Here is a 13,105-nt window from a genome sequence, read left to right as displayed (position 1 = left end):
TGCAGGCTGTTTGGGGGCACTGACAAGCTGTTTGATGGCAAAGATGGTACAGACAAGCTCTTCTAGGGCCATGGCAAGCTGTTTGGTGGCAAAGATGAGACATGCAGGCTGTTTGGGGGCACTGACAAGCTGTTTGATGGCAAAGATGCCACAAACAAGCTATTCTGAGGGCATTCACAACTGTTTAGGGTCAAAAGTGGCACTGTGGGACAAGTTTTTTGTTTTTTCACACCAAAGCCCCGTGGGTTCTAGTTACACACTTGCATCTGATTGGCTGCTTGAAGCCAATCAGTGGAGAAAACCACCTCCTTTAAAATCAGTGGAAGTGCTTTCCATTTTCTCATGTGCACAATTCGTCAAAGGATGATTTTTAGATAAATTTTGAATTTATGATAATGTAGACTGCACATCTTTTTAAGTATGGTAATGTTTCCTTTATTTATTTATAGTGAAAAAATAAAAAAGCAAATGAACAGCAAAAGAAAGGCTTATTAAAGTCCAATTTGTAATCATATATAGCAAGACTACATAATCATTATTTAAAATCTGATTATGTACAATAGAGGGCATAGTTTTCTTGGTTTTATAATTTAATTATGTAATGTGTTTACAAAAGCATTATTCTGACACTGCTAGTACTCTATGTGCATATGATAACTATTATTATAATTTATTATATGCGCATTTGTGGAACATACGTATTTTCACTGATTTTACGAAAGCTTTCTTGATTTTTTCTTGGTCCTTCTAAGATTACTTTTTCTGTGTCAAGTGTTTCACGCCACATAATGTTCTTACTATAAGAGAAAGAGAAGGCAGACTTGTTAGCACAATATTTAACACAGCATAAACACAGCATGCACCTACATGTTCACTGACCTACATGTTCTGTAGATCAGGGGGTGTTTGATCTCCCCAACTGACCTATTTACTCTGTGGAGGTTGTGCCAGCTCAGCACAGCCTCCATACACTTTGTTAAAAGATGATGCGCGCCTTTAAGATACAGCGCACCAGGTTATGACATCATGTCCTGGCACTCAGTTTCTTAAAGTCGCATAGCCCCTCGGAGATCCGACCACAGCGACTGGGTGCACTGCCCTAGGTCGGGCCTAGGGAACCACTGGGCAGACTACAATCAAGTGTAGACCACAGGCAGCAGCACAGCTTTGGGGTACGTTTGCGCTAGTAGATGACTAATAAAGCATATATGTGCTCATATGTTAAGGGACACTGTGTTTGGTCATTTTAAAAGCAGGGATTATTTCTTAAACCTGTAATGTTCTTAAACCCCTTCCTGTAGGATGTTTTTATAACAATATCAACATGGTTTGAAGATGGATCATATCTGATTCAAACATACTGTATAACTGACATACAGTAGGCTAAAAGGTAAGAGAATCCCATGATAAGATAGTTACATAATATGTGCATATTGAATGTTTTAGCCCTACATGCTATAGCAGACATTAACAGTAAACAGGAAAATGTTTTACCTTCCAATGACCATAGAAGCAACTGAACATGCCAACAAAATACCCAGAAGAACTGAGAGTATGGTGGTGATGACGATCATACCCCCACTGCGCCTCCCAGGCGAGGTGTCAATAGTTGAGTAGTTATCCACTATAGAAAAATAACATAAAAAAAATAAGTGCCACACTGGCCAGATTCTTACTGGCTTATTTCCTGACCGTTTAAGCATATTGCACTAAAATGTGTTGCATATTGATAAATACACTTCTAACAAAAATACCTATGAGCTTTGGTGTATGCATATAAGGGATGCAATCATAATTACTCAAAGTATTAGCAAAAAAAATAATAAAGCAGAATAAACAGATTTCCCATAAAGTGAAGGCAGGAAAAGAGACGTATAGTGGCTTTGGGAGGGTTAGACTGATTGGGGGGGTCAGATAGATAAAGAACTAGTACTCAATATGGGTCGTATTGGGCTGCTGATTTTATTTGTGGCAATGGTACACAGTTTGAGAAACGGTAAAAGTCTACTAAAAAGGGGAACACAGGTTAATGTCTAGAGCACTATTTGCTCCAGAGTACTTCTGTAAGAATAATACCTTGTCAGACCAGTGTCACTAGGTAGTTATATGACACTGTTGGCAAATTTGTATTTTTTAAAACATTTCCTTAGTTCTTGTAGATCACTTTTATCTATATTTGTTAATATTAATGTTTTCAAAAGTCTGGCTGTTTTTTTTTTGTAAGGAATGAGAATAGCCAGGAAGTTTTGCATCAAGTTATAGGTGACTCCTTGTTTGGCGAGGAGGCTAGACTATGCTTGTTTACCACAATCAGAAAAACATTGAGATAACTGTAATGCATAACAGTATTTCATTAAGTGTAATAGGCCAACATTTTAAACATTATAGGTTTGTTTTTTTTTTTGGTTGGAGAATTCTAGGATGCCAGTATGCTTTTTTAAAAGCTGTGTGTGGCGGGAATACAACTATAAACTAGGGCTGTTATATGGTCCCTCCCTCTACACTATCATTATGGTAATATCAGTCCACTCTGCTATTCTCCCTATATAGGATTGCGAGTTCCCTTGCCCAGTAAAATATTAACCACACAAAAAATAGAATGTTAACTTTTACCCCCCAATCAGTAACAGGTAGCAGGCGTTTAACAGGTGACTGATGCTCATGCCTGGGAGGTTGCCTGATTTGATACAAAGTCTCAGGTGAAGCACGGCTTACTCATAGTAAAATAGTAATTTAGGTTGAAAAAGGCCATCAATTTCAGATACCCAGACTTGCACTGCACATTCATGGTGGGTCTTACCACTAACTTACACAAAGGCAAAATATATGTTTCTCCTGTGAGTCAGTACCTTTATACATGGCAATATCTTACTAGCACTTACAGGAACTTGTTGCTATGTTTATTATCTATAATTACCAAATCTGTGCCATGATTTCCCAACACAATACCATTTAAGGTATAAGTTGCAAATTGTTTTCTCTCCCAAATTGCATAACTTTGTATTTTGTCAGTATTAAATCTCATCTGCCTCTTGGCTGCCCAGTCCTCCAAACTGACCAAATCTTGAAATAGTAACAAACATGCCTATTTTACCTTTTTTAAGTGAAATTGTATTGGACCAATTTGTTGCTGTGACTAGGCCACTGCTGTTCAGCACAACAAATTTTACCCTGGGGGGAAAAAAAGAACAAATTGCATGATTTTGCTTTTAAATTAGAATATCAGCATTTACTATGAACTATATTAGCAACCCAGAATAAATCCAAAGGGACTGCTTGTCTCATTTATTACTATCAATTCTGCAAAAGTAGTGGAATTAAATGGAATTTTCCCTGCTGATTGGACAATCCCATTGATTGCTACTCTTGGTAACATCACTTTTTAAAATCTCTCACCTGAATTACCCTTTATAAATAACAAGAATGTCTCAACGGATGGGCAATGCAGCAAGATACGCTTATTGAGGAAATGTAAACCATATTTTATTGGAGTATATCTGGTTATCAGATTTCAGATTCTACTATTAGTCACTGAACTTCTACACCAAAAATTCACGTGTTCTATCTTGCACTGTACCAACAGATTGCATTCAAACTTAACACAGCTCGTTATTAGCACACCTCAAGCCTACCTAGAAAATATTATGGATTTTGGTGATCCGCTCATTAGAAAGTATTCACATCAAGTAAATTGAAATTATGTGCCTATTGCCATCTGCCTTTTTACTGCTGAATTTTACTATTCCCCAGAACTACCCTGATCATCAATAAAAATGACAAACTGCTACTTAAGTGTACCATTATTTATTTGATTCCAAACTTTCACCTACAAAAATATCCATTAACAAATCTCCATTTGTGAACACTAAATCTAATATGGCCTTCTTACGAGTTGGCTCCTCAACTACTTGTTTTAAAGATAATCCCAGTAAGGAGTCTAGAATATCTGCACTCCGGGCACAACCAGCCACTTTGGTTTTCCAGTTGACATCAGGAAGATTAATGTCACCCATGATTATAATTCCCTCTTTTACTGTTATTTTAGCTATTTCCTCAATTAGTACATTATATTCCTCTTCTACTTGTCCAGGGAGTTTATAAATGACACATACACAAGTTACTGTACGTTTACTAAATTGTAATGTAACCCAAAACTGACTGTATGTTCTCACCAACTTGTGTTAGGTTAGATTTTATGTTGTCTTTCACATAAAGGGCCACCCTCCCCCTTTCTTGCCCTTCCAGTCTTTTCTATATAAAACAAGGTTAGTTTCATTAAACTACATTTTGAATTTCCTAAATCTCAATTGGCTGTCTGGATGTGATCTGCTTAAGCAAGCTGGGATTTTAAAAACAATTCATTGTGACATTTTGTAACATTCACTAAACATGTACGGGTGGTCGAGCACGCTTATTACTTAACAATGTACCCCCGTAGTTGATTCCCTTAGTGCAGGGGTTCTCAACCTGCGGCCCTCCAGCTGCTGCAGGACTACATCTCCCATAATGCTCCTTCAGCTAAGGGGCTGGCTGAGGAGTATGGGAGATGTAGTCCTGCAGCAGCTGGAGGGCCGCAGTTTGAGAACCCCATATTTTGATGGATTAACATTAATCACATTGTAGATGTGTACATAATTTGTATCAACAAAATCCATAAAAGATTGTCTACATCCTTTGCAAGAATAATTCTTTACTCAAACGCTTGCCTCATTTGTATCTCCAATAAATGTTTCCCTCCAAAAATTGCTTTCCCATAAACAAGTCAGAAATGTAAATATTTTTTTTAACGGTAATAGCGTACTTTTAAAACTCTCATCTAAACGTGTATCTAGAAGAGATTGTTGACAAAGTATCTGATTAATAGATTGAAATGTAAAACTTTTTGTCCTACTGGTATGATCCGGAAGGTGGTAAAGGAGCGTTGCAGAATGACGTTCCATTGCAGTCTTTCTCAGAGCCAACTCGAAGTATAGCCAATGTACTGGTATTTGTATTGTTGCAGGGGAATTCACTTCCGAAAACCCGTAGAGTGTGGTAGAATGTCTTAGATGAGAATTCAGAGTGATTGACTGGTACACTTAGATTTTTATCATTTAAATAAGCTGTCACTGCAAAAAAACATATGGAAAAAACAAACACAAACCATATAGTTATTTTCAAATGTGATGGAAATAAATGTAACTAGGTGCTTCATCTTAATGTATAATCAAGTTATATTCATAATCTGTTGATGAAAGGTAGCCGGAAAACCATCTTGTGTCCTTAGGTTGAAATCACATCTTTTGCCCTTCACTTTTGTGAATGCTACTATAGTCCCAATAATCTACCTAAAATGGGGGTCCAGCACGTTACAACATACAAAGAATATATATATTGATTCCCTTAGTGCAGGGGTTCTCAACCTGTGGCCCTCCAGCTGCTGCAGGACTACATCTCCCATAATGCTCCTTCAGCTAAGGGGCTGGCTGAGGAGTATGGGAGATGTAGTCCTGCAGCAGCTGGAGGGCCGCAGTTTGAGAATGCCCTGTGATATATATATCACAGGGCATTGTGTACATATTGGGTTTACTCAATATGTTGTTATGTTGAGTGTACCATAAACCATGGCACAATTGCTACATTGATGAAGCACAACATGTATTTTGTATTTTTAAATTGAAAAAATCTAGTTGACCAAAAAATTGACATCCGTTAATTTTATTCACCTTTAAGTGTTCAGTGCCAGAAGGCTGCAAAAAAAAAAAACAGCAGCAAAACAAAAGTCAGCCTGCTCTGTTTCATCCCTTTTGAGGAGTGTGAAGAGCTTTAAAAGGATGATGTTGAATATGGCTATGACAGAAAAGACAATGCTGAAATCAGATGAGGATGAACCTGATTTCAGATTGATAAAGCAAGCACTTCCTCACAAAGCAATATCCAACACACTGCTTATGAAGATGATTTAGATCAAGCTGTACTGCCACAGTATCCACCCTGTGATAGCCTTAAAAAACAAAGGGCCAGATGATACAAGCCAGTGCGCTACTGAAGGTCCAAGACCAAGCATACTGTTTCCCATGCTGATTTTTTTCTCAACATCAAAATATCTCCATGGGCATATTAAGAAAGTATCATTTATTAACGTTGGGTATAAAAACTGGAAAAATGCACAAGAAAGTGGTCAAGGAATATTATAGCATGAGAAGTCTGCTTCACACAACGATTGCTACATCAGATGGGAGGATTAAAAAAAAAGTGTAAAACAGGATGCAACAATCAAAGGATCTGACTAAGACTTATACCAGATATGACAACATACATTACATAAAAACAATAGCACAAGTTTTGCTACTAACGGGCATGAATAGAATTGCCCAGCAAGAGCATCGGTACAACACAGATGATATCAGTTGTAGAAATGTGTGTTAAATTTTATATTTAATTGCAGAAAAAGACAGTGGTAAAAAAAAGTCCAAGAAATGCAAGATATTTACATTAATCTATCTAAAATTAACCTTTGTCAATAATAGCTGCTCTTGTTTGAGAAGGCATTGAAAGGGGCATTAAAGGAAGTCCCTTTTCCATCATTGCTGATTAAACAAAGGATCTGAGCATTGATAAAAATGATTGTGTTGAACAAGGCTATGATGGAGCCTAAAGTGAAACGACGTAAACATGCCAACATGCAGCCTGCAATGCAGTTCTTCAAACACTTGACCTTCTGTGGGAAACTCTCAATATATTAGCAGTAGGGAAACATATAGAGAGAGCAGTATAGGCAAATCTGTTTGGCAGTTCATTAAGTTTGGCTTCATTATGGCACTTTTTAGAGAACATACTGAAACCGACCCAAGCTCTCATGAACATGTTACAAGCCGAAGATCTTGACTTGGCATCAGCGGTCCTCCTTGTGCGAATGGTCAAACATAAGCTTGAAGAAGTACGCAATCCAGAGAGCGAACTTCTGCAATAGAAACTTCGGCAATGCATCACGCGAAAGAAGCTATTCTGCCCTAAAATGAATAAAATCATTCCTACGCACAACGATGACTACGGAAAGGCTTTCAGATCTTGCTACATTGGCAATTGAATTCAGACTTGCATCAAAAATGAATATGGATCATAAAAACTCACAGTGAAGCCTGGTGCATCTGTCTTGGTGCTCCCCTGCCAATGCCACCACCCATGCCAATGGACCCATCTAGACTCATTGTAGAGCTGGCACTACTTCTGAGCCACTTGCCTGTGCTTGCCCACTGGACTCAGCTAGCTATCCTCTGCTCTGTCTAACATGTACACATATATATCTATGCATATTTCTGTTTCTGTTGCTTAATCTTCACTTCACATCATGTTTTGTTTGTTTTTGTTGTTTTGGTCATTAGAGGCCCCAGTGCTTTTCTCAAGGACCTACTGTTTAGATGGCCCTGGAGGACCTTACTGAAATTATCTTATAAACTAGAAGTATGACGTTCTCCTTTAAATTTCTGCATGTGTACAAGTTAATGTTTCAGCGTATTTCAACCCTTCAGTAAATTAGGTTTCCTGTCTAGGTGGGCACTAGTGATTTTATTTTCTACATACCATTCCACAGGGCAACAACCAACCAGACTTCATTTGTACTATACTGGTCAAAAATACATTGGGGTTGACTCAACAGAAATGTTGTAGATGTTACATTTCCTATAATGTCCTTATTTGGGATGGCTGGAACATACGAAGGAACATCTGAAACAAAGAAACATCCAGTTTATTAATAATAATGAAAAACATAAGGAGAGCTCCTACATTGACATTTCTTAATTTCAGAAATTGTGATAGAAGCCAGCTTATATAATGCTTCTAGTATGCTACAAATCATCAAAATGCATTGAGTGCAATAAAAGCCATAGTTATAGAGTTACTGACTAGGTACATAATGTGAGTTTATACAAATTATTATGGTCTTGCCCACCGTGCTGCAGCTCAGTTTCAGGGTCTTGGCAATCTTCTTATAGCCTAGGCCATCTTTATGTAGAGCAACAATTCTTTTTTTCAGATCCTAAGAGAGTTTTTTGCCATGAGGTGCCATGTTGAGCTTCCAGTGACCAGTATGAAAGCAATAACACCAAATTTAACACACCTGCTCCCCATTCACACCTGAGACCTTATTACATTAATGAGTCACATGACACCGGGGAGGGGAAGTGGCTAATTGGGCCCTATTTGGACATTTCCACTTAGGGGTGTACTCACTTTTGTTGCCAAGGTTTAGACATTAATGGCTGTGTGTTGAGTTATTTTTAAGGGAACAGCAAATTTACACTGTTATACAGGCTGTGCTCTCATTTCTTCAGTGTTGTCACATAATAAAATATTTACACAAATGTGAGGGGTTTACTCACTTTTGTGAGATACTGTATAGGATGTCCCCCCACCTCCAAACAGAGGTGACGAGCCACCTCTGCACATATCACCTACTATCCCTGGCTGTCAATCACTCCTTGATTGACAGCCCCCTAATAATTAACAGTAAACAGGGGAGGGGAGAGGGCTGCCTGCCGTCCCCTCAGTCATGTGCCCCTTTTTCTACATTCCCCCCAGGGCTTTCTTGATATAATGAGTAGGTAATACTGAGTAGCTACTTACTGGCTTTGCATATCACCAAGGATACTATTAGAATACATGAGTCTCTTACTCATGAACTGCGTGTTCATTTAATACACTTGATTTGTTCTATGTTTTACATTATATGCATAATTCTAGTGCCTTACTTAAGTACAAAAGTCATTATTACATTTTATTTAGCTTAGTAAGCTTTTAAATATTGGTTACAATAACTGAGAACTGACCTAAAATGAATCTTGTTTACTCTGATTTACCAAAAAAAACACTTTTCAACAGGAAGCATATTTCACATATCAACCTCAATGTTTGGCCATAAATAGTTGGGCACACCTTAGGTGTGTGAACAGGTTCTATCATAACGTGTTAAAGAAGAAATTGACTCTATGCAGAAGCTTGGTAAATGGTTATTCCATCAAGCAACCCCCTCCACCACAACTACCACTTAAGGGTTACTCCCTAGTTAATGCTTTATGATCCATAAAACATGTTTATTAAAATTAAAATTTTATTCAGACCTGAATCACAGTGCACAGATACACATGATAACATGACACATTAGATATACATTATAGATGCGTTTGTTATGAAGCAAAATATACCTTAATGTAGTCAGGAAAGCATAGATCTCACTACCCCCTGGGAACATAAATACAAATGTGGATATGTAGAACTAATGTCACCAATCCTCTTGTATCCAGGATGTCATAAGTAATAAATGATATCAGTGACCATTCATATTGTGATGTTTTGTAGCTTAATCGGTATGTTACATTAAACATGCTTATGAAGTCACAAACACCCTCGACCCTTAAATCAGCTTAGGAAAAGAAAACTATATAGGAATAAGTTGCATGCGATGCATTAAAAACACACTACTTAAGTTTAAAAAAAATGTTTTACTTACAAATAAAATTTAGTCACATTTGTGACAACATGGTTTATTTTTGTCGTAGTTGGTTTCATTTCATCTCCTGATTTTATACATTATCATACAAATATTCATTAAAAACAGATATTGCATGAGTTTGGAAAAGGTCTTTGAAAGACCTGTCGAAATGCAGGTACTCAGTTTCAGGTAAATCAGTCATTCATCCAGAATTATTAAAATGCACACCTTACCACCATAACCTGATACTTCTATGAAAGGGCGTGGATTTACTGTGTTACCCAGTAACCCTGTGAAATACTTACCAGCAAAACTGAGAGCCAGTGTAGCAAGAACCAGCCAGGCTGCCACGAAGACACTCATCTCTACAGGGATGGCTTCTCCGTTTTATCCAGAGTGCAATAGTAGAATTATCATATCACCAGTTTCAAGTCAGAATTAAAAAGTTGAACTGGAGAGATTTGCATGAAGGAACTGCATGTTTCTCTGGAGAAGTATTTTTACCCCAAGGGACAAGATGAGCAACCAATGGTGTTCTTTGGCATCTGTGTCAATTGCATTTTTACGTAACAACACAGATGAAAAACATGTCAGACTTGTTAACAAAGAAGGAGGGTTAAAGATGTGATTCATCAAGAAACCATTTCTAGAATTTGAGGGTGACAATATTCTGTTGTTTTCTTTATTTAACATAATGTTTTCAGGGAGTTGTATATTAGACATTTGTATGTGTTCTAGTTCTGTTATCTTAGCCCAATCTATTAGGCAAGCATCTTGATGCCTTATCCTATTGCCGGTCTAAACAATGCAATGGCTCAGTTTTAATCACCTAGCCGGACATTCCGACTAACAAACGGGTATGCAGACTACATAACATTGCCATAAAGCAATGTATTATCTAACTCTTTTAAGAAAGGTCTGGTTAAGCATAACATAAAGGGCTACAACTGTTAAAAGGAAAGTAGTATTAGCAAGTTGATCCAGGGAGTAATCTGATTGCCACCATGGAATCAAGAAGGAATTGTTTCCCTGTTGTGGCATAATTGGTAATTGCCCCAAGTAGGGGTTTTTCTTCGCCTTCTTTTGAATCAACTTTAGAACTTTAGAAGTAGGTATGTGTGAAAGGTTGAAGTCTTTTTTCAACCTACTATACTATATTACTATATTACCCCAAATATCAAATGACTGACAAAAATTACAGCCTCCAGATCTGCAGATAAATGAATTTTATTGAAACAAAAGGAACATAAAGAGATTTTGGTAAACTAAGTTATTGATCACTTTATTTTACCTGAGAAAAATAGAACATTGACAAAAAAGGTTTAAAAAATTATTAAAGGCATATGTTTTTATGTGTGACGGATAGACCTGTGCCCCAGACTGGACACATCCGCCCGTCAGCTCCTCCCTCTCCCAGTAAGCGGACACGCTGTGGCTGTCCGAAGAAAGCAGTCACAGACCGGCACTTCCCTCAATCATGAGACAGGACTTCATGCTTTGAGGTTAAAACAGAACTCTCTTTATTACAAATACACAGAATTTATATACAATCTCAATTCAATGTGCACCGAACCCAACCCCCAATCCCATCAGCCACATCCCATCAGTATACAGGGGATGTATCAGGTGAGGGGATTAAGGGATACAATGGGTTTCCCCGACCTGTGTTATTACCCCCCTGTAGTGCGGGTGCCGTCTGGGCAGACAGGGCTGTGCTGGCTGATTAACCCCTTAACGTCCATTGCCGGGTCAGGCACGTCATGCAAAACGATCACTTTCTAATCTTCAACTGTGTTGCTGTAATGCCTCGATGTCGAGGCATTCAGCAACACCGAGATCGGCATCAGGGGTCATGTCTGGCCCCCCCCTGGGGTGTCAACATCCACCATACATTGTATGACGGCGGACGCCTGTTTTAAAAGCGTTTAGGAGGCGATCAACGATCACCTCCTAAACTTCAATGGTGTCGCTGGAATGCCTCGATCAGGAGGCATTCAGCGACACCAAACACTTACCCCAGGACGGGCTGTAACCGCTCCGGAGAGGAGCTGTAAATCCATACCTGGAGAGCAATTTTAGCGATAAAAAACACTTAAGAGCCCCAGCCAAGTTACAGGATTGTCTCTTCGAAGGCCGGAGCTGCAGCCACTCTGGGCCGGTTACACAATAAACGCAATATGTGTGTTATTACCGGGTCACAGTATCAGGAAATGGACACAAAAGCGCTCCATGACCCAGCTAAACTTCATATCAAAATATTAGCCAGTTAACCTGGTCCTGCCACAGAGTGACTGTAACATAACTTATCTGTTATCTCAGATAACCCCTTGAGAACACATACTCTAGAGGGGGAGGTAGAAGCTAATCCACCCCACACAAAGGCACATTCAAACAGGGTACAAATAAATATAATAATAATAACAGTGAAGATCAGACATGGTTCTTCACATTATTTATTTGCATCATGTTTGTTGGTTTACTTGTTCTTGGGAGTTTTCACCCAGTTTTTGGCTATAGAATAAAACCTAAAAAGAGTAGGTCACAACACATAATGTTTATGACAACTGTGGTTGGTAATTTGCTTATGCAACTGATTTTTTTTTAGCAGTTTTTGATGGGTTAGTACAGTTATATTGTTTATTGTTATTCTGTTTGTAAGATTTGAGCTTTGATCAATTGGTTGAATCTTCAATCTGCTCTTTATTTGTTCCTGTTATTTCAATATATTTGGTTTACTTATGTGTGTTTAGTGCATGAAGGTGTAATAATGTGTGTCACCACCGTTTTGTATAGTGTATTGTATTGTGTGCTGTACCCAGTGGCAACACAGAATGCTACCCCCCAAACACAAATATGTTAAGGACCCCTTCCCTTCATGTATATATGTTGTTTTGAATGCCATTGCAAATGCCTGAAATCAGTTGACTAATATGTCACCTTTCCATTGGTCAGGCAGGACCACAACCACAAGAACCGTGAGGGGATTACAAGTCAAGTACAAATACGAGGGATATTTAATTATTCAATTGCTACTGATTCTTGTTACATATCATTACAATATATGACCAAATGTATGTGGACACCTGACCATCACCCCATTACAAAATTAACGTGGCGTTGGCCTCCCTTTGCAGCCATAACAACCTCCACTCTTCCGAGAAGGTTTTCCACACCATTTTGGATTGTTTCTGTGGGAGTTTCTGCCCATTCAGCCATAAGAGAATTTATGAAGTCAGGCACTGATGTTGGAAGAGAAGGCTCGGGTTGCAATCAGCATTCCAATTCATCTCAAAGATGTTCGATGGGGTTTAACGTCAGGGCACTGTGCGAGCCAATCAAGTTCCTCCTCACCAAACTCCTGTTTATAGACCTTGCTTTGAGGCACTGGGGCACAGTCATGCTGGAGCAGGAAAGGATCTTCCCCAAACTGATGCCAAATGTTGGAAGCATACAATTGTCTAAAATGTCTTTGTATGCTGCAGCATTAACATTACCCTTCACTGAAACTAAGAGGCTTAGCTGAAAAATATCCCGTGACACATTGTAAAAAGGAAGTTGTGCATAACCACTATGTCAGTAACAGGTTAACACATGCCATCAGGTATACATAGTGTTAATCTACCATTTGGTGGA

The 13,105-nt window shown here is 38.5% G+C and overlaps 1 protein-coding gene across 1 annotated transcript; it reads right to left on the bottom strand.

Annotated features, from left to right (window-relative positions):
- Positions 1–411: 411 nt before the first annotated feature.
- Positions 412–12,871, bottom strand: LOC128473699 (uroplakin-3b-like). Its single transcript, XM_053455953.1, has 8 exons — positions 12,824–12,871; positions 11,953–11,997; positions 11,488–11,534; positions 7,564–7,721; positions 4,892–5,108; positions 3,095–3,171; positions 1,495–1,624; positions 412–797 (listed from the first exon to the last, which is right to left on the bottom strand). Exons 1-8 carry the CDS (start codon positions 12,869–12,871, stop codon positions 674–676), a joined length of 846 nt encoding a protein of 281 aa, XP_053311928.1. The 3' UTR covers positions 412–673.
- Between the last annotated feature and the right edge of the window lie 234 nt (positions 12,872–13,105).

This window comes from Spea bombifrons, chromosome 2 (assembly GCF_027358695.1).
Source record: "Spea bombifrons isolate aSpeBom1 chromosome 2, aSpeBom1.2.pri, whole genome shotgun sequence".
NCBI classification, from domain to species: domain Eukaryota; kingdom Metazoa; phylum Chordata; class Amphibia; order Anura; family Pelobatidae; genus Spea; species Spea bombifrons.
Note: the sequence above shows the minus strand (reverse complement) of the source record. Positions and strands in the feature narration are given on the sequence as shown.

What these genes read in the sequence shown, in the direction of transcription:
- LOC128473699 (XM_053455953.1), bottom strand. Translation starts at nt 12,871, where the DNA reads ATGACTGTGCCCCAGTGCCTCAAAGCAAGGTCTATAAACAGGAGTTTG. An exon ending in GGTTGTTGCCCTGTGGAATG is followed by an intron (nt 5,109 to 7,563) that starts GTATGTAGAAAA and finishes GTTTTTTTGCAG; the next exon opens with TGACAGCTTATTTAAATGAT. An exon ending in GCTTCTATGGTCATTGGAAG is followed by an intron (nt 798 to 1,494) that starts GTAAAACATTTT and finishes TTTCTCTTATAG; the next exon opens with TAAGAACATTATGTGGCGTG.